Source organism: Aquarana catesbeiana, linkage group LG10 (assembly GCF_042186555.1).
Source record: "Aquarana catesbeiana isolate 2022-GZ linkage group LG10, ASM4218655v1, whole genome shotgun sequence".
Lineage (NCBI taxonomy): Eukaryota > Metazoa > Chordata > Amphibia > Anura > Ranidae > Aquarana > Aquarana catesbeiana.
Genome location: NC_133333.1, coordinates 44,303,923 through 44,324,075, shown reverse-complemented (window position 1 = coordinate 44,324,075; position 20,153 = coordinate 44,303,923). Strand labels below are relative to the sequence as shown.

Below are 20,153 nucleotides of genomic sequence, written 5' to 3'. Positions count from 1 at the left end.
AACACACGAAGAATTAAATGTTACCATGTTTTTATTGAACATACCATGTAAACATTCACAGTGCAGGTGGAAAAAGTATGTGCACCCTTGGATTTAATAACTGGTTGAACCTCCTTTGGCAGCAATAACTTCAACCAAACATTTCCTGTAGTTGGAGATCAGACGCGCAACAATGGTCAGGAGTAATTCTTGACCATTCCTCTTTACAGAACTGTTAAAGTTAAGCAATATTCTTGGGATGTCTGGTGTGAATCGCTTTCTTGAGATCATGCCACAGCATCTCAATCGGGTTGAGGTCAGGACTGGGCCACTCCAGAAGGCATATTTTCTTCTGTTTAAGCCATTCTGTTGTTGATTTACTTCTATGCTTTGGGTCGTTGTCCTGTTGCAACACCCATCTTCTGTTGAGCTTCAGTTGGTGGACAGATGGCCTTAAGTTCTCCTGCAAAATGTCTTGATAAACTTGGGAATTCATTTTTCCTTCGATGATAGCAATCCGTCCAGGCCCTGATGCAGCAAAGCAGCCCCAAACCATGATGCCCCCACCACCATACTTCACAGTTGGGATGAGGTTTTGATGTTGGTGTGCTGTGTAGGGATGAGCCGAACACCCCCCTGTTCGGTTCGCACCAGAACATGCGAACAGGCAAAAAATTTGTTCGAACACGCGAACACCGTTAAAGTCTATGGGACACAAACATGAATAATCAAGAGTGCTAATTTTAGGCGTATATGCAAGTTATTTTCATAAAAAGTGTTTGGGGACCTGGGTCCTGCCCCAGAGGACATGGATCAATGCAAAAAAAAGTTTTAAAAATGGCCGTTTTTTCGGCAGCAGTGATTTTAATAATGCTTAAAGTGAAACAATAAAAGTGTAATATTCCTTTAAATTTCGTACCTGGGGGTTGTGTCTATAGTATGCCTGTAAATGGGCACATGTTTCCCGTATTTAGAACAGTCTGACAGCAAAATGACATTTCAAAGGAAAAAAAGTCATTTAAAACTACTTGCGGCTATTAATGAATTGCCGGTCCGACAATACACATAAAAGTTCATTGATAAAAACGGCATGGGAATTCCCCACAGGGGAACCCCCGAACCAAAATTTAAAAAAAAAATGGCGTGGGGGGTCCCCCTTAATTCCATACCAGGCCCTTCAGGTCTGGTATGGATATTAATGGGAACGCCGCGCTAAAATTAAAAAAAACTTTTTTTTGCATTGATCCATGTCCCCTGGGGCAGGACCCAGGTCCCCAAACACTTTTTTATGACAATACCATGCATATGAGCCTTTAAAATTAGCACTTTTGATTTCTCCCATAGACTTTTAAAGGGTGTTCCACGGCTTTCGAATTTGCCGCGAACACCTCAAATTGTTCGCTGTTCGGCGAACTGGCGAACAGCCGATGTTCGAGTCCAACATGAGTTCGACTCGAACTCAAAGCTCATCCCTAGTGCTGTGCCTCTTTTTCTCCAAACATGGTGTTGTGTGTTTCTTCCAAACAACTCAACTTTGGTTTCATCTGTCCATAGAATATTTTACCAGTACTGCTGTGGTCTTCCAGGTGCTCTTGTGCAAACTGTAAACGTGCAGCAATGTTTTTTTGGATAGCAGTGGCTTCCTCTGTGGTATCCTCCCATGAAATCCATTCTTGTTTAGTGTTTTACGTATCGTAGATTTGCTAACAGGGATGTTAGCATATGCCAGAGACTTTTGTAAGTCTTTAGCTGACACTCTAGGATTCTTCTTCACCTCATTGAGCAGTCTGCGCTGTGCTCTTGCAGTCATCTTTACAGGACGCCCACTCCTAGGGAGAATAGCAGCAGTGCTGAACTTTCTCCATTTATAGACAATTTGTCTTACCATGGATTGATGAACAGCAAGGCTTTTGGAGATACTTTTATAACCCTTTCCAGCTTTATGCAAGTCAAAAATTCTTAATCGTAGGTCTTCTGAGAGCTCTTTTGTGCAAGGCATCATTTACATCAGGCAATGCTTTTTGTGAAAAGCAAACCCAGAACTGGTGTGTGTTTTTTATAGGGCAGGGCAGCTCTAACAAACACCTCATCTCATTGATTGGACTCCAGTTGGCTGACACGTCACTCCAACTAGCTCTTGGAGATCTCATTAGTCTAGGGGTTCACATACTTTTTCCACCTGCACTGTGAATGTTTTCATGGTCTGTTCAATAAAAACATGGTAACATTTAATTCTTGTGTTATTAGTTTAAGCAGACTGTGATTGTCTATTATTGTGACTTAGATGAAGACCAGATCACGTTTTATGACCAATTTGTGCAGAAATCCATATCATTCCAAAAGGGTTCACATACTTTTTATTGCAACTGTATGTGCCTCCCACTTTTTAAGGGACCAAAAGTAATGGGACAATTGGCTGCTCAGCTGTTCCATGGCCAGGTGTGTGTTATTCCCTCATTATCCCATTTACAAGGAACAGATAAAAGGTCCAGAGTTCATTTCAAGTGTGCTATTTGCATTTGGAATCTGTTGCTGTCAACTCTCAATATGAGATCCAAAGAGCTGTCACTATCAGTGAAGCAAGCCATCATTAGGCTGAAAAAACAAAGCAAACCCATCAGAGAGATAGCAAAAACATTAGGTGTGGCCAAATCAACTGTTTGGAATATCCTTAAAAAGAAAGAATACACCGGTGAGCTCAGCAACACCAAAAGACCCGGAAGACCACTGAAAACAACTGTGGTGGATGACCGAAGAATTCTTTCCCTGGTGAAGAAAACACCCTTCACAACAGTTGGCCAGATCAAGAACACTCTCCAGGAGGTAGGTGTATGTGTGTCAAAGTCAACAATCAAGAGAAGACTTCACCAGAGTGAATACAGAGGGTTCACCACAAGATGTAAACCATTGGTGAGCCTCAAAAACAGGAAGGCCAGATTAGAGTTTGCCAAACATCTAAAAAAGCCTTCACAGTTCTGGAACAACATCCTATGGACAGATGCGACCGAGATCAACTTGTACCAGAGTGATTGGAAGATAAAAGTATGGAGAAGGAAAGGAACTGCTCATGATCCAAAGCATACCACCTCATCAGTGAAGCATTGTGGTGGTAGTGTCATAGCATGGGCATGTATGGCTGCCAATGGAACTGGTTCTCTTGTATTTATTGATGATGTGACTGCTGACAAAAGCAGCAGGAAGAATTCTGAAGTGTTTTGGGTAATATTATCTGCTCATATTCAGCAAAATGCTTCAGAACTCATTGGGGCACTTCACAGTGCAGATGGACAATGACCCAAAGCATACTGCAAAAGCAACCAAAGAGTATTTAAGGGAAAGAAGTGGAATGTTATGCAATGGCCAAGTCAATCACCTGACCTGAATCCAATTGAGCATGTATTTCACTTGCTGAAGACAAAACTGAAGGGGAAATGCCCCAAGAACAAGCAGGAACTGAAGAAAGTTGCAGTAGAGGCCTGGCAGAGCATCACCAGGGATGAAACCCAGTGTCTGGTGATGTCTATGCGTTCCAGACTTGAGGCTGTAATTGACTGCAAAGGATGTGCAACCAAGTATTAAAAAGTGAAAGTTTGATGAATGATTGTTAATCTGTCCCATTACTTTTGGACCCTTAAAAAGTGGGAGGCACATATAAAAACTGTTGTAATTCCTACACCGTTCACCTGATTTGGATGTAAATACCCGCAAATTAAAGCTGAAAGTCTGCAGTTAATGCCCCTATCTATCTATCTATTCTGCATTTACTGTAGACTAGATATTCAGTGTAGACTCTATATTCAGTCAATGCAGGCAGTGTAGTTTATATAACACAGTGTATTGAAGTGGTTAAGGGGAACCCTGTGAAAATATAAACATTTTAAAAAATGGCGTTTGGGTCCTCCCCAATCCATACCAGGCCATTCAGGTCTGGTATGGATTTTAAGGGGAACCCTGCGACAATTAAAAAAAAAAATGGCGTGGGTGTCCCCCCAAAATCCATACCAGACCCTTATCTGAGCATGCAACCTGGCAGGCCACAGGAAAAAAGGGGATGAGAGAGCACCCCCACCTCCTGAACCATACCAGGCCACATGCCCTCAACATGGGGAGGGTGCTTTGGGGTCCCTTCCAAAGCATCTTGTCCCCATGTTGATGAGGACAAAGGCCTCATCCCCACAACCCTTTCCTGGTAGTTGTGGGGTTCTGCGGGTGGGGGGGCTTATTGGAATCTGAAAGCCCCCTTTAACAAGGGGCCAATAGATCCCGCCCACATGTAAATGGGTATTGGGTACATAGTACCCTACATTCACCCAAAAAGTGTCAAAAAAATAAAAATGACAGCAGACAGTTTTTGACAATTCTTTTATTAAAAAAAAAAGCGGCCCATGATGTAAATCCATCGTCAATCATGGCGCAGACGGTCCAGAGAAAAAAAAAATGGAAAAACTCTGCCTACATGGGAGGCGTCCCGCCGACTGCCGTCTTTTCGCGGTGACAGCTATATATATAGTCAATGGCGGGGTCACACGGTTACATCACCGGGTGGCCCTGCCCTTGGCTATATAACAGCTGTCAAAGCAAAAAAGATGGCAGTCGGCAGGACGCCTAACAAGGAGACGGAGTTTTTCAGTTTTTTTGTTTTTTTTCTCTCTGTCGGCACCGTGATTGACGATGGATTTACATCGCGGGACACTTTTTTTTTCAAATAAAGGAATTGTCAAAAACCGTCGTTTTTTACTTTTTTGCAGAATGGGTAGGGGTACAATGTACCCCATTCCCATTCACATGGGGGGAGGGCGGGATCTTGGGGGGCCCCCTTGTTAGACTCCCGCAACTACTGGGCAAGGATTGTGGGGATGAGGCCCTTGTCACCATCAACATGGGGACAAGGTGCTTTGGGGGGGACCCTAAAGTACCCTCCCCATGTTGAGGGCATGTGGCCTGGTACGGTTAAGGAGGGTGGCGCTCTCTCATCCCCCCCACCTTTTCCTGCGGCCTACCAGGTTGCATGCTTGGATAAGGGTCTGGTATGGATTTTGGGGGCGACCCCCACGCCATTTTTTTTAAATTTGGCATGGGATTTCCCTTAATATCTATACTAGACCTGAAAGGCCTGGGGGGGAACCCATGCCATTTTTTTCAATACTTTTCTATGTATATTGTCAGGATCCGGCAATACATTACAGCCGCGAGCAATTTAAAATTACATTTTTTACTTTAGAAGTGTCATTTTGCTGTGGTACTGTAAAAAATGCGCTACTGGGAAAAATGCACTACTTTACAGGCAGACTAGGGGGACCCCCCAGGCATGATATTTAAAGGAATATTTCATTTTTATTGTTTCACTTTAATCATTATTAAAATCACTACACCTGAAAAAATAGCCGTTTCAAAAACTTTTTTTGCATTGATACATGTTCCTTGGGGCAGGACCCGGGTCCCCAAACACTTTTTATGGCAATAAACCTTTCAAATGAACACTTTTGATTTTTCACGTTCGTGTCCCATAGATTTTGATGTTCGTACAAATTTTTTGTCTGTTCGCATGTTCTGATGCAAACTGAACCAGAGGGTGTTTGGCTCATTCCTAATGGCCACACTGCATTAACCAGAAATCCGACAGATTGCTATAGTTCAATGCTATTTACACAACAAGAATTCTCTTTATTCTGCTACTGTATGTTAAAAAAAAATACCAACGCAAAATTACTAATAATGTACTGAATATTTTGTTTCTTTTGCTCATAGATAAAACCTGGAATGCAACAACCACATTATGAAGTAAGTGTTATCAGTGTGCGGATTTACCTTGCATTAATAAAATAATGACAAGCCCCTGCATTATTCTACAGCTTGTCCTTTAAATCTCCCAACCAAGCCATACATTTTTGTGTATTCATGCCCTAAATAGTCGAAAGAATTAAAAATGTCAAAAACAAAACTTACTGAAATAAATAAAGCTGAACTGTAGGCAAATGAAAAATAAATGTAACTCATCAAAGTAATATTAACAACCTTTTTTACAATAACATATGCAGCTCAACCAAATAAACATTTCTCAGCAAACTATTTCTCCATGTTTTTGTCCAAGCACTTACAGTTGATAGCTGCAAAAAGATGCTGGCTCCAGCTCTTTTAGCGCAGCTTCCCCTAAGGCCCCTTTCACACTGGGGCGGTGGGGGCGTCGGCGGTAAAGAGCCGCTATTTTTAGTGGCGCTTTACCGTCAATTTTGCGGTGCTATTCGCCTGCTAGCGGGGCGCTTTTACCCCCCCCCGCTAGTGGCCGAGAAAGGGTTAAAAACCAGCCGCAAAAGGGTTAAAACCACCACAAAGCACTGCTGCAGCAGCGCTATGCTGGTGGTATAGCCGCGCTGCCCCTTTGATTTCAATGGGCAGGAGCAGTGAAGGAGCGGTGTATACACCGCTCCTTCACCGCTCCAAAGATGCTGCTAGCAGAACTTTTTTTAGCGTCCTGTCAGCGCACCGCTCCAGTGTGAAAGCCCTCGGGGCTTTAACATTGGAGAGGCAGCAGCGGCTCTTTCGTGGCACTTTGCAGGCGCTATTTTTAGCGCTGTAGCGCCTGCAAAGCGCCCCAGTGTAAAAGGGGTCTTACTTTCAGGCGGGAGCAGTTAATCTGTTTTGGAAAAACAGGCAAGTAACTTGCTGTTTAAGCTTTTGGGCTGCTTGTACTGATGCTCACAGTGCTGCAACACTTGGCTTCAGTTCCAGCCAGGAGCGTGTTCACAAGGATGGCTCCATACTGTAGATCAGTGGTTCTCAACCTCAGTCCTCAAGTACCCCCAACGGGTCATGTTTTCAGGTTTCCCTTTACTTTGCACAGCTGCTCTAAATCAATATCAATGACGTGGTATTGATAAGAATTATTTTATCTAAGGGAAGTTTGGCAAGACATGGCCTGTTGGGGGTACAGGACTGAGGTTGAGAACCAATGCTGTTGATCACTACAAGGGGATGGAGCCTCCCTACAACGGTTGCTCAAATGACCACTGTCCCAGATTTACTAATAGTAGAGCAAAGGCAAGCTTGATGGCAAGGCAAGTATAAAGAAGCTACTTACAAAACAAGTGCTGATGTCAACAGCTAAAATGACTTTTAAGTGCTTAGGGCTTAATTACACTTTAAAAAATTCAGGTACTCATACTAGAAGTTTTTAAAAATACACTTATTTCATTAATTTATTTTAGCTTCCTGTAATTCCCAGTGCAGCAGCATCCAGACAGGGAGAGGAAGAATCAGTATTCTGAGCATATAAGGCTCTAATTTGCATAGTGCTACCAGTCTAATGCCCCGTACACACGGTCGGATTTTCCGATGGAAAATGTCCGATCGGAGAATGTTGTCGGAAATTCCGACCGTGTGTGGGCTCCATCGGACATTTTCCATCGGATTTTCCGACACACAAAGTTTGAGAGCAGGCTATAAAATTTTCCGACAACAAAATCCGTTGTCGGAAATTCTGATCGTGTGTACACAAATCCGACGGATAAAGTGCCACGCATGCTCAGAATAAATAAAGAGATGAAAGCTATTGGCCACTGCCCCGTTTATAGGCCCGACGTACGTGTTTTACGTCACCGCGTTTAGAACGATCGGATTTTCCGACAACTTTGTGTGACCATGTGTATGCAAGACAAGTTTGAGCCAACATCCGTCAGAAAAAATCCTAGGATTTTGTTGTCGGAATGTCCGAACAAAGTCCGACCGTGTGTACGCCCTATAACACTGTAGACATACTTACAGGAGGCAAACAGCTTAGGGAATACCTCAAAGTACTGCTGCTGCTACTCTTCATCATTTAGTAAGTAGATTGGGTGGCCATGACCAAGTGATTTCGGTTATTGTCTAGCAAGGGTGCCTGGACACAAAACTGGATAAACAGTATTATAAATACATTTGCAGGTAAAACAGTTCACATACATGTATCTCATCTGGAAATGAGATGTAAACCACAGGCCATAAGTTTTACAGCTCACATGTAAATTGGCAACATGTTTGAACCCTACAAAATCGCTACTAGGTATGCTGAGGGATATTTTATTTTTGGAAACCTTTCTCATGTCATAACTAAGTTCTCTACTTTTTTTTTCTCTATACAGAACAGAGCCATGTATAGCAACCTGGAGCCCTCTACAGGGAAACGATAATGGTAACGGTAACATTTTTTACACTGTGATTAAATTATGCAGGTCTCCAATAAACACTCATTTCAAATTTAGCAGATGGTAGCACTTGGAATCACCCACCAGATTCTGTTTATCTGCAGTAAGGTGCTCCAGCTAACACAGTATTAAACCCAAAAACAGAAAATGTAATATATTGCAGTTTACCAATCGTAAATTGTGTGGCTGCATATTTTTAGTTTTTCTTATTTTTAGTTTGTTTTTTTTTACCCGATGATCCAGCCAGTAACATACTTCATGTCTTAGTCTCAAACTGGAACCCTGCAGCTGTTGCGAAACTACAAATCCCATGAGGCATTGCAAGGCTGACAGTTACTAGCATGACTTCCACAGGCAGAGGCATGATTGGACCTGTAGTTTTGCAGCAGCTGGAGGGCCGCCAGTTTGAGACCCCTGTCTTGGGGTATGCTCCTTTATCTATGGAGGAGCACTGGAGTCGCCTTTGGACAGCAGCATTGTCTGGAGAGGGTAGTGTTAGATGGACTAGCAGATTTAAATTAATCTTACTTAAGTTACTTTTTCTTTTGGGATAAGGGTTGTAACTAAATGAATAAAAACTGATTATTGTAAGCACCCAGAGGAACTAAAAGTTAAAAACGTAAACACTGTGAACAGGTAGGGTCTTTATTTAAAAAAGAACAGTGTATCCATCTTCTGCAATAAAGTACACTTACCTGCATATTCGAAATCCTCTGTGGACTGAGCTGCACATGCGCAGCTCAATTTATATTCCGGCACACTGGCAGTGCTTCTTTTAGTCATAGCCATTGAGGAGGGCAGGGCTGAGCCCCATTCTGTGTGTCAATGGACACACAGAAGGGGGGGGGGGGGGGGGCGAGTGCTCCAAATGGCTTGCTATAGGCACTCAGCAGGAGGGAAGAGCCCAGAGTGCTGGTGGGGGACCCAAAACATGGAGGATCAGGGCTATTCTGTGCAAAACCATTGCACAGTGCAGATAAGTATAACATGTTTATTTAAAAAAAAAAAAAAATCCTTTAGTATGACCTTAATGTTACTAACAGACTGTTTCGTATACAGTATGTCATTTTTATTTTGCCTTTAGTACCATGTTAGGTTTCCAGCTCTACCCATTTATGTACTATTATTTCACAGAATGTAGCAAGAGAAATGAAAGTTCCTGGTGTGGAGGCCGAGTTGGGCAAACGTCCTAAGATCCCTTTCACAGGGGCTTTCTAATCAGGTCTGCCTAGTTTTTCAGATGGACCTGTTTGGATGCTCCATGCAGGTCTACACGCAGACAGATGCAAACTGATTCCGTTTACATCCACCTACCTCCGAGTCCATATAGGTCCAAAAAAATGGAAAAGGACTGCATCCTTTTCTGCTTCTCTGATGAATTGGAGGTAGCCTGATGTACATGAACACAAGTCCATTTGTAACCGGCAGACCATAGATCCAACACGGGTCTGCCACAGTCCACTGTCAAAATGTGAGTAACAAACTAAATGGGCATGTATGCCATAAAACAGACATTCATCTCATTCTGCTTCAATTCAGAAGAGGATCTGCTCATTGAAAAGACCCTAGGTGAGGAAGAAACATGAGGAACTACACTGCATCTGAGCACCACAAACAAAAGACTCTTTTTAATTCATATTTAGTATTCAAAGCAAACTCCACTCATCCATCCATGTTTCCATGCTTTATTTTGCTGAGAAATCACTTTTAAAACCACCCCTAGCATTTCTGACCGTGACCATCTTGAGTAAGGGCAGATGATTTATGTAGCATTTACTTCCTTGAATCCATCTGCCTTATAGCTTAGGCAAGGTTGCAGGAGGGTGTGCTTAGCTGAAAAAACCCCTCCGCCCTCCTGAAGACTCCTGGGATGTATGACATCATTTGCCTAGGCATGGAAACCATCAGGTAACTGAAGAAATGAAAATAAAAAGCTTAAAAGAAGTTAACCACTTTGGCCCCGGAAGGATTTACCCCCTTCCTGACCAGAGCACTGCATTGATTAAACTGACAATTGCGCGGTCGTGCAACGTTATATTCAAACAAAAGTGACGTCCTTTTTTCCCTTTTTGTCTTTCAGGACAGCCACTATGAGAGATAAGCTCCTCCTCTTCCCTAGGAAACACTGCACCAGCCCATAAATTCTTACTTCCCCCTGCCGGACCTTATTTATTAGTGTTTCCTCCGGTGGGAAGACACTGTGCATGGGACCAGGCCGATCAGTCAGGGAGGTTGTGGCCATGAAAAAAAACCCTCTAAGGGAAGCAGGGGCTTCCAGGGAACAAAGGTGCGGTACATACCCAACATCAGAAGCCACCCCATCCTCGTCGAGTGCGGCAGCAGGATGCGGGGGACCCCTATCAAGTCCACAGGGCCGCAGCAGGGAGGCAGCTCCGCTCTCCCTGTACACAGTATAGGCCACATGTTTTGAAACCAGTGGGCTGGACAATGGGTGACGTCATTTCCAGTGCTGGGCACAGGCTGGAGAAGAGTCGGGAACACGCACAGGCAGCGTGAGACTCTGTAGCAAGCAACCACCTGCAGTCATAGCGGATGCACAGACGACGCACAGTGACACTACCTCCAGCCCTCCTAAGGTAAGAGCACCCTGGAGAAGGGTCCTCTCTATCTAGGATTACCCCCTCTGGGTGGTCGGGGGGGAGGCTCAGATCCCCACAGGCTAAGAGGGTCTAGTGCACTCCCAGGGTTGTATACTGACGGATTAAAGTAATATTTTTTTCTGCATTTTTTGGGTACATGTATTTCAGAAGCTACAGAAAAGTCAAAGTCGATGCATAGCTCTAAAAGGAAGTGTGCCTCCTGTAGAGACATTCTGGGGGAATCGTGGACAAAAGTTTTGTGTAAAGACTGCATAGACACCCTGGTTAGGGAAAGGGAATCAGAACAACAATCAGGATTATAGCCTCTGTAAAGGAGCTCTCGTCTACCTTTTCATCATTTAAATCTCTTTTTGAAAATTTTCAACTCCCCACTAATCCCGCTCCCCAGGATACAACCCCGCCACAGGCTCAGGGCTCTGCACCTGCCAAACCTACTACTACAGTTATGGTAAAGGAAGTTTCAGGCCCTTTCGAGGTGGAGCATAGGCAACCAGACAGTGCCACCTCTGACTCCCAGGAGAAATCAGAGGGAGAGGACCAGGACGGGGAGTCCAGGAAACCCTCTAGATATAAACTGTCCCTGAAGGAGGTAGAGGACCTCCTGGGGGCAATTTACATAACCCTCAGTATTCAGGTGGACAAGAAACCCCTGACACTCCATGATCTAATGTACAAAGGCTTGGGGAACAAAAGAGAAAAGTCTTCCCAGTACATGAGGTACTGGTTGAAACAGTTAAAAAGGAGGTGCAGGATCCCGAAAGGAAACCATTTTTCTCTAGGTCCCTAAAGAGAAGGTTCCGATTTTCGGAGGATCCCGTGTCCATTTGGAATAAAAGTCCCAAACTAGACGCCACCTTCTCCCAAGTCTCCAGACATACTGATCTGGCATTTGAGGACATGGGGGCTTTGGCGGACGTCATGGAGAAAAGGATAGACTCCCTCCTTAAAAAGATGTGGGACTCAACAGGCAATTTAAAACCATAAATGGCTGTCATAGTTGTGGCCCGCAACTTAGAACATTGGCTCTCCCAGATTGAAGAGCACATTGAAGCAGATACTGCAAAGGAAACTATTCTATCTTCTTTCCCCACGATTCTGCGAGGAATTGCATACATAGCGCATGCCTCGGCAGAGACGGTCCGCATGACGGCCAGATCAGCGGCCCTGGCCAATTCTGCCAGAAAAGTCCTCTGGCTGAAAACCTGGCCTGGCGACAGCACCTCCAAGGTCAAGTTGTGTGGGATACCATTGACGGGAGACAGAAAAAAGTCCTTCCCACCTAAGTGGAAAGCCCCAGCACAAACGAAGAAGGGGTTTCGCCCGCAAAGACGTAGGGAGGCCCCAAAACCAGAAGGGCAAAAGAAAACTTGGGGTCAAAGAGGCAAGGGCAGAGGAGGGGCGATTTTTCACCCTCCTGAGCAGCCCCAAAAAAACCAATGACCCTCCAAGCACGGTGGGAGGAAGACTGGGGGCCTTCCTCCCTCAGTGGGAGACAATCTCCCCCAACCAGTTCATCCTGGGGGTCATAAGAAGGGGGTACCTCCTGGAGTTCACAAGACCTCCCCCACAAAGATTCCTTGTAACGCATTTACCCAGGTGCATGGCAAAGGCCAAGGCTCTGTCAGAAGCTCTAAGGGATCTAGAAGATCAGAATGTAGTTCGCAGAGTACCAAATGTGGAGAAAGGAGAGGGATTCTATTCACACATATTTGTGGTGAAAAAACCCTCGGGAAAATTTAGATTCATTCTGAATTTAAAACCCCTGAACAGGTCGATTGACTCCATACGGAATCCCTTGTAGGTAATCTTTATGGTCAGAGCCCTGTTACCCCACAATTCAGGTGTGGTCGGACAACTCGTCTGCTATTGCCTACGTAAACAAGCAGGGTGGCACGAGAAGCGGAGTCCTGTTGGTCTTGGCCCAGCTCAGAATGTCTGTTGCTAGGGCCAACACTCTCAGCAATTTTCCTGAGAGGGGAGAGGAACGTGATAGCGGACTTTCTCAGCCGAAAGAAGCTGAGGCAGGGTGACTGGGTCCTCAACCAGGAGGTCTTTAATCACATATCAAAAAGATGGGGACCTCTGGAAATGGACCTCTTCGCGTCCATCGACAACGCTAAAGCCCTCTGTTTTTTCTCCCTAAATGGAGGGGAGGGAGCACTGGGGGTGGATGCGTTGACCCAGAACTGACATTTCAAAACATGCTATGCCTTCCCACCTCAGGTATTGTTGCTGGCCGTTTGGGCGAAAGGTTTTGCAAGCTGTAGTCCCACCCTAACTGGTAAGTGCTCGTCTATCCTCTCTAAGTGGCTGTCCTGAAAGACGAAAAGGGAAAATTAAAGTTACGCTTACCGGTAATGTCTTTTCCAGTAGTCTTTCAGGACAGCCCTAGTTACCCACCCGAAAGTTTGGAGGGGTCTTATAAAAGACCAGAATGCAGCATGATAATGATATGTGATAGTATGTTATTAATGTGTTCTTGTGTCTCCCCAGCTGGTGAGGTGATCTTGGAATAAACTGAGGTCCGGCAGGGGGAAGTAAGAATTTATGGGCTAGCGCAGTGTTTCCTAGGGAAGAGGAGGAGCCTACCTCTCATAGTGGCTGTCCTGAAAGACTACTGGAAAAGACGTTACCAGTAAGCATAACTTTAATTCTTCCCACAAATAGAGCTTTCTTTCGATGGTATTTGATCACCTCTGTGGTTTTTATTTTTTGCGATATAAACAAAAAAAGAGCGACAATTTTGAAAAAAACGCATTATTTTTTACTTTTTGCTATACTAAATACCCCCAAAAATCTATAAAAAAACTATTTTTTTCCTCAGTTTAGGCCGATATGTATTATTCTACATATTTTTGATATGAAAAAAAAATCGCAATAAGCACATATTGATTGGTTTGCGCAAAAGTTATAGCGTCTACAAAATAGGGGATGGTTTATGGCAATTTTAATATTAATTTTTTTTTATTAGTGATGGGGGCTATCTGCGATTTTTATCGGGACTGCAACATTATGGCAGACACATCGGACATTTTTGACACTATTTTGGGACCATTGTCATTTATACAGCGATCAGTGCTATAAAAATGCATTGATTACTGTGGGGGATGGGCTACAACACACATGACAGCGATCAATGGCGCCGATGACAGGGAGCAGTGATCTCTGTCCTGTCACTGGGTAGAATGGGGAAATGCTTTGTTTACAAAAGCATCTCCCCGTTCTACCTCTCCGTGACACGATCGTGGGCACCCGGCTAACATCTAGTCCGCTTCTTGAAGGGGACATACCTGTACGCCGTTTTGCCCACCAGTGCCATTCTGCCGACGTATATCGGCGTCCGCTGGTCGGGAAGCGGTTAATATACTTTCCTATCTATTTACTAATCCTAGAAGCATAAAGATTAAAAATAGTCAATGTTGATTGAGAGAGTGAAGTTCCACTTGAAATTATTTTTGGAGTGGATTAATGTTTTAGTAATGCAAATTGCATGAGAAAAGTGCAACCAATTAGAGGTCATCTTTCACAGTCTGAACAAAATAAGGAAAAATCTTGCGAGCCACAATAATCCAATGCTCAATGTGCATAAAACGTGAAACTCAGAAAGTAAAATATATAAAAATATATATATATATATATATAAATATATCTAGCAGCAAACGCAGTTCACGCATTCATAATCGTGCAAAAAGTGTAGAAAAGAGTTGTTTGCGCTGCGCTTGATAATCTATTATAACTGGTATCAAAAATCACTAATAAATAAAAATAAATGACAAATAAATGAATACAATTTTCCACATAAGAACTTCCTATGTATAGTGTGCGCATTAATTTCTACATTGTGCATCCATATCAAACAAAGTGCAATGTGCATATACAATAACGCCAAAGTAAACTTAATCCAATGATGTATTTAGACAACATGCAATATCTCGCATGTAGTGCAGCATGCAAAAAAAAAAAAAAAAAATCAAATAGCATAAAAGTGCTCAGTGCGTCTTAAACGCTATCAATATAATCTGTGCTTAGTGATCTCCAAACTATAGTGTCCATAAAATGTCCAAATTAGATGTGCATCTGTGTTCAGCAAAATCCAAAACATCCAGTGCAATGAATTTGAGTGTTGCAAACAACCTTGGTGTATTCTGGTAACCCCCCAAAGTAATTGCGCTCACCTCAAAGCGTGTGACACAGTAGCTAGCTATGTCAAATCACGCTTGGTAGCCACTCATTGGGCTCTGCAAGGTATGTCAGATGTGATCTCCACTCACTCTGGGTTGAAAGGGCTCCATAGACATCCAATCATGAAATGAAGAGAGACCACATAGTGTAATACTATCAAACACTATTTTATTAAGATATAAAACCACTTCCCACAGAGGGGTACTCACATTCTCCTGGTGCTGCTGTGCACCAGGAAGTTCTTATGTGGAAAATTTTATTCATTTATTTGTCATTTATTTTTATTTATTAGTGATTTTTGATACCAGTTATAATAGATTATCAAGCGCAGCGCAAACATCTTTCACAGTCTGACTGCACTTAGCTGCAGAAACTTATCATGAAGTTATTTAATACTCCTCTGTTGCATCAGTGCAATAAACCTGCACTTTGCAATTTTGCTATTGTAACTGACTTGTGGAAAAATTGCTAATACCATCAAAGGTAAATGTGTAAATGCTGAGGAAAAAAAACTGCAAATATACCATCTGTGAGCTGATATATTCAGTGAATGAAAGAGTCGATTTTTTTAAATTGATTAACTGACTTTTTCCCTAATTTATTCATTTCTTTATACATTGTGCATTTTCTATTGACCAAGATGTCCTTTTTATGTAGAGATATGAGAATGTGCATAAGGATGGAGACCACAATAAAACTTTTTGAAATAGAATATAAATAATTTTAGAGTCTGACTTTTTCTCACCCCTTCTTTGTATCTCTAGACTGGTTTGATATGATATTTTTCTGAACCAAAACATACATGTTCTGTTGTATAATTAGAACTCTGAATATGCCTACAATGCTAAATGCTGATTATATTCAAACTATTTCATATATGTACATTCTTATATTTTTATTAGGTTTTGTTCTGGATGGTGTCTGAAGTGATCTCTTGGTGTCCGATCTGTCCTAACCTGTTTCAACGCCACAAAACATCTGCTGTTCCCTCTACATTTAAGGAACTCCATCTCTATTCCAAACAAAAATTCCCCAAATGTTGACTATGGGGGCCTTAAAGTGATAATAAAGTCTTGTTTTTTGGGGGTTAAAATAAAATAACAAACATGTTATACTTTTCTGCTCTGTGCAGTGGTTTTGCACAGAGCAGCCCAGATCCTCCTCTTCTTGGGTCCCTCACCGACGCTCCCGGCCCCTCCCTCCTGCTAAGTGCCCCCCAGAGCAAGCAGCTTGCTCTGGGGGCACCAGAGCCACTGCTTTGTGTGCCCATTCAGACACAGAGCTGTGGTTTGGTCCTGCCCCCTCTCTCCTCATTGGCTCACTGAGTTTGATTGACAGCAGCAGGAGGCAATGGTGCCCTCTGCTGTGTCTCAGACAATCAATAGGGGGAGTCCCAGAGAGCCGAGGCACTCGTGCACATCGCTGAATCGAGATGGAGCTCAGGTAAATATTAGGGGGGGTGTTGCACAGAAGATTTTTTATCTTAATGCATAGAATCAATGTCTTTAGAACCATTTTAATGATGATCAAAAAATGAGGCAAAAAATCACAACTGTTATAACAGAATAAATCAGGATAGAAAATTGAAACGGTGTCACCAGAGAAACTTCCAACAAATCAATGCTTATGAAGTCACTTGTTGAGACTGCTATGCTAAGTATTTCTATCCTCCCCTTTAGGAGAACAGAACTACTACTGGAGTGAGGTGTATCAATTAAACATTCAATTATTCATACATTTAATACAGGTTAAAAACCATATAACAACATGGTTTGGGGAATGCCCAGGAAAAAATTGAAGCCTACTTACCAACCAGTTCGCAGACAACCAAATTAGCCTGTCTAACAGTACGCGTTAAAATCAGGGGTTAAAAAACCATATAACTAGATCAAGAAGAGGAGAAAATACATGTATATTTTTAAGAAACAATTTGTGTATTTTGCTGCCTAAAAAGTCCAATTTTCTTTTTACATCATATTAAAATCCATTCGTAAAAAAAATCCATAAGATGAATTGAGTAAGAGTTTGACATAACAGTACACCAGGTGTTACCATCTCTTCAGTCATGATTCAAAATGTTTTACAGCCCACTGCTGTGGGGAGGGCGACTCCACAATGTTAGTGCTAAATACCTGACTATCCCCTTTTAGTCCAAGGGCTATCAAATATGAACCATGGATGGTTGGTACCAGATTAGGCTCCAATTAATTCTTAATCCTCTCAATATCAGGGATGCCCCTTACACAGAAAAAGGGACAGGTGGACGAGTCCTTCATGAGCCCTCCAAAGCCACCACTTCAAGATATATCTCAAAATATCCTTCCTCTGTCTTCCGGTGATAATAAACAGCATCTGATGAATAACAGCCCTTGGAAATGGGAAGAAAAGAGGAGAAAGGATGGCCCATCAATCTCCTGCTCTCCATGGTCATCACGACGGCTTCCTCTGCTCTTTGCAGTCATCACGGCAGCAGCTTCCCTTACCGCTGCTTTCCACGAGCATCATGGCGGCTTCCCCTTCCCCTGCTCTCTGAGGTCATCACGGTGTGAGCGGCTTTCGCTTCTCACTGCGGGGATCATGGCGGCATCTACCGCTTGCTCCCTCCTCCTTGGTGGCCAATCGAGACGCTTCTCCTTTTGGTCAATTGGGAAATGGGTCTCAGACCCGCTTCCTGATTGGCCGGGAGGAGGATCAGTGTTTCAATAGCGAATATTCATTTGCTATTGTAAAACACCTAGGTGGGCTTGTAGTACAATGCTCTGCGCCCCGATCCCATCCTATTTTGAAGCCTATTAGAGATTCTGGCTGTAATCAGGTGCTTCAAAAAAACACCCCGACGTTGAAATTCATGTGTCCGGCGTCCTTCATGGGGGGGGCCAGACACATGGATGGGAGCCGCCACTGCTGGTGCATGAGTGGAAAGTACAGTCTGCTACTTTTGGCAGCCTGTCAAACTCTATGAAAAGATGACAGCTGTTGTGCCTGGCCAGTGCCTGTACCTTCTACCTGCACCTAAATGCTGGAGCTTCATGCATTGCGGCTAAATGGCCAGTGTGCATGAGGCTTAAGAGCCCTTTCACACTGGGGCAATGCGGGCACCGGCGGTAAAACGGCGCTATTATTAGTGCTGCTTTACTATCTTTTTAGGGGAGGTATTCGGCCGCTAGCGGGGCAGTTTTACCACCCTGCTAGTGGCCAAGAAAGGGCTAAAACCACCATAAAGTGCTGCTGCAGCAGCGCTATGCCGGCGGTATAGCCGCGCTGCCCCATTCATTTCAATGACAAAAGATAAAGTTGTCTCTTACTTTAAACAAAAAATTGTCAACTCAGAGAGACATTTCCTATAGTGTTAAGAAAGTAAAAATGTCTAAACATAGACTATGATAGAATAATGGAATCTCAATAAAATTATAATTTGAGAATATCTAAAGTTTTAAATAAAAGAAGCGTTAAGGAATTGTCGCTCTCATATTTCAAGTAAGAGGAAGTTCCAATGGTTAATAACGTCATAGAAACATGAAATATAATTGAAAATGACGCTATATGAACCTGATGAAGAGAAAGGAAAAAGAAAGGTAGGATAGCGAAAGGGTTAGAAAAGAAAGGAAAGAGGAGAGAGGAAAGGAAATGAAAGGGAAGGGATCTCCGAGGTAAGGCGTGTTTTCAACCATGTATTAAATATGAGAAAATGAAAATGCATGAGAAATTTACCCAGGCATCAATAAGGTTGCATCGAAATTAGAAGGCAGAGAATGTGTCGTCCAAGGAAGCCATATATTCTTGAATTTAGGAATTTTGTCATGCGTTATAGCCTCTGTTTTGGCATGAACCATGGCTTGATTAATTCTATAATTAGTTTCAGTTAATATCAGGGTACGAGTTTTCCAGGCTTTAGCAATTGTTTGTTTCACAGCTGTAGTAATCTGCAGCATTAGCTTGAACTGATTTTTAGAGAGAATTGTCGGTTTTAAATTCAAAAGCGCAATCAAGGGATCAGGAAGGATGGACACTGCAAATAATGTCGAGATCATGCGGAATATGTTTTCCCAAAATCTTTTGACAATTGGACAGGTCCACCAAATATGAAAATGTGATCCAGGTTCAGTACAGCCTCGAAAGCAAGAGGAGGAGTAATTGGGGGCAAATTTCGCAATTCTAGTAGGAACTAAGTACCAACGTGTAAGTACTTTGTAGTTGGTTTCTAAATCAGCTATATTTTGAGAGGAGGATTTTGTAGTAGTCCAAATCTTATCCCATTTTGTTGTTTTCAATGAGAATCCAAGATCAGAATCCCACTTAGCTACATATGTGGGTGGACTAGAATCCGATTTAGAAATGAGTTGGGCATAAATGTTCGAAATAAGTCCTTTTGTATGGGGGTCATGTTTACATATGTTTTCAAAGTATGATAATTTATCGAGTGCAAGTCTTCCTTGGATATTAGGCATATAAAAAATTTTAATCTGAAGATATCGGAAAATTTCCGAGTTTGGAGTTCGTGACTATTACTTAAGTTTGTGAATGTTTTAAAGGAATTAGAGGAAGTAAGATCATGTAATTGGGTCAATTTAAAGGTGGTCCATTTTTTAAAGGTTTTAGGAAATTTCCAGGCAGGATAAAAAAGAGGATTTTTAAGGAACAATAAGAGTGGATTATGAGGAGATTGTAAACCACACAACAATTTAAATCTGTCCCATAATGCAAGGGATTGTTTAGTTATCGGATTTGTACGTTTTTTCCAGCAAGAGGGCTGTATCCACAGGAGATTGGATATTGATAATGGGTCATAATCTATAGACTCCAGAGCTACCCAAAGTGGTATTTCAGTTGTCGCATGGTATTTAGGTATTTGTGCCAAATGAGCCGCATGGTAATAGGTAGATAATTTAGGAAATCCGAGACCACCTTTAAGTTTTGGAAGATATAAAGTATGTTTAGGTAAATGGGGTTTTGAAGAGCCCCAAACAAAGGTTGTTATTTTACGCTGCATTATTATTAAAAAATATGTTGGGACCGAAATAGATAAAACCCTGAAAAGATAAAGAATTTTAGGTAATATCTTAATAACATTAATTTTACCAATCCAAGATATAGGGAGAGAAGACCATTGAGTTAATAAGTTGGTAATCTGTCGTAAGATAGGTGGAAAATTCATCCTAAATAGTTCAGAGAGATGAGGCGTAAGATTAAT

General features: G+C 42.6%; 1 protein-coding gene across 2 annotated transcripts in view; it reads left to right on the top strand.

Annotated features, from left to right (window-relative positions):
* LOC141110631 (cell adhesion molecule CEACAM1-like) overlaps positions 1-19,632 on the top strand; it is an 88,076-nt gene extending 68,444 nt beyond the window's left edge. For both annotated transcript variants that reach the window (XM_073602078.1, XM_073602077.1), the window contains 3 exons: positions 5,728-5,760; positions 8,097-8,146; positions 15,865-19,632. In XM_073602078.1, the coding sequence (XP_073458179.1) occupies positions 5,728-5,760; positions 8,097-8,144 (81 nt within the window). In that variant the 3' untranslated portion in view covers positions 8,145-8,146; positions 15,865-19,632. The remainder of the gene's footprint in view (positions 1-5,727; positions 5,761-8,096; positions 8,147-15,864) is intronic.
* Positions 19,633-20,153: the final 521 nt, after the last annotated feature.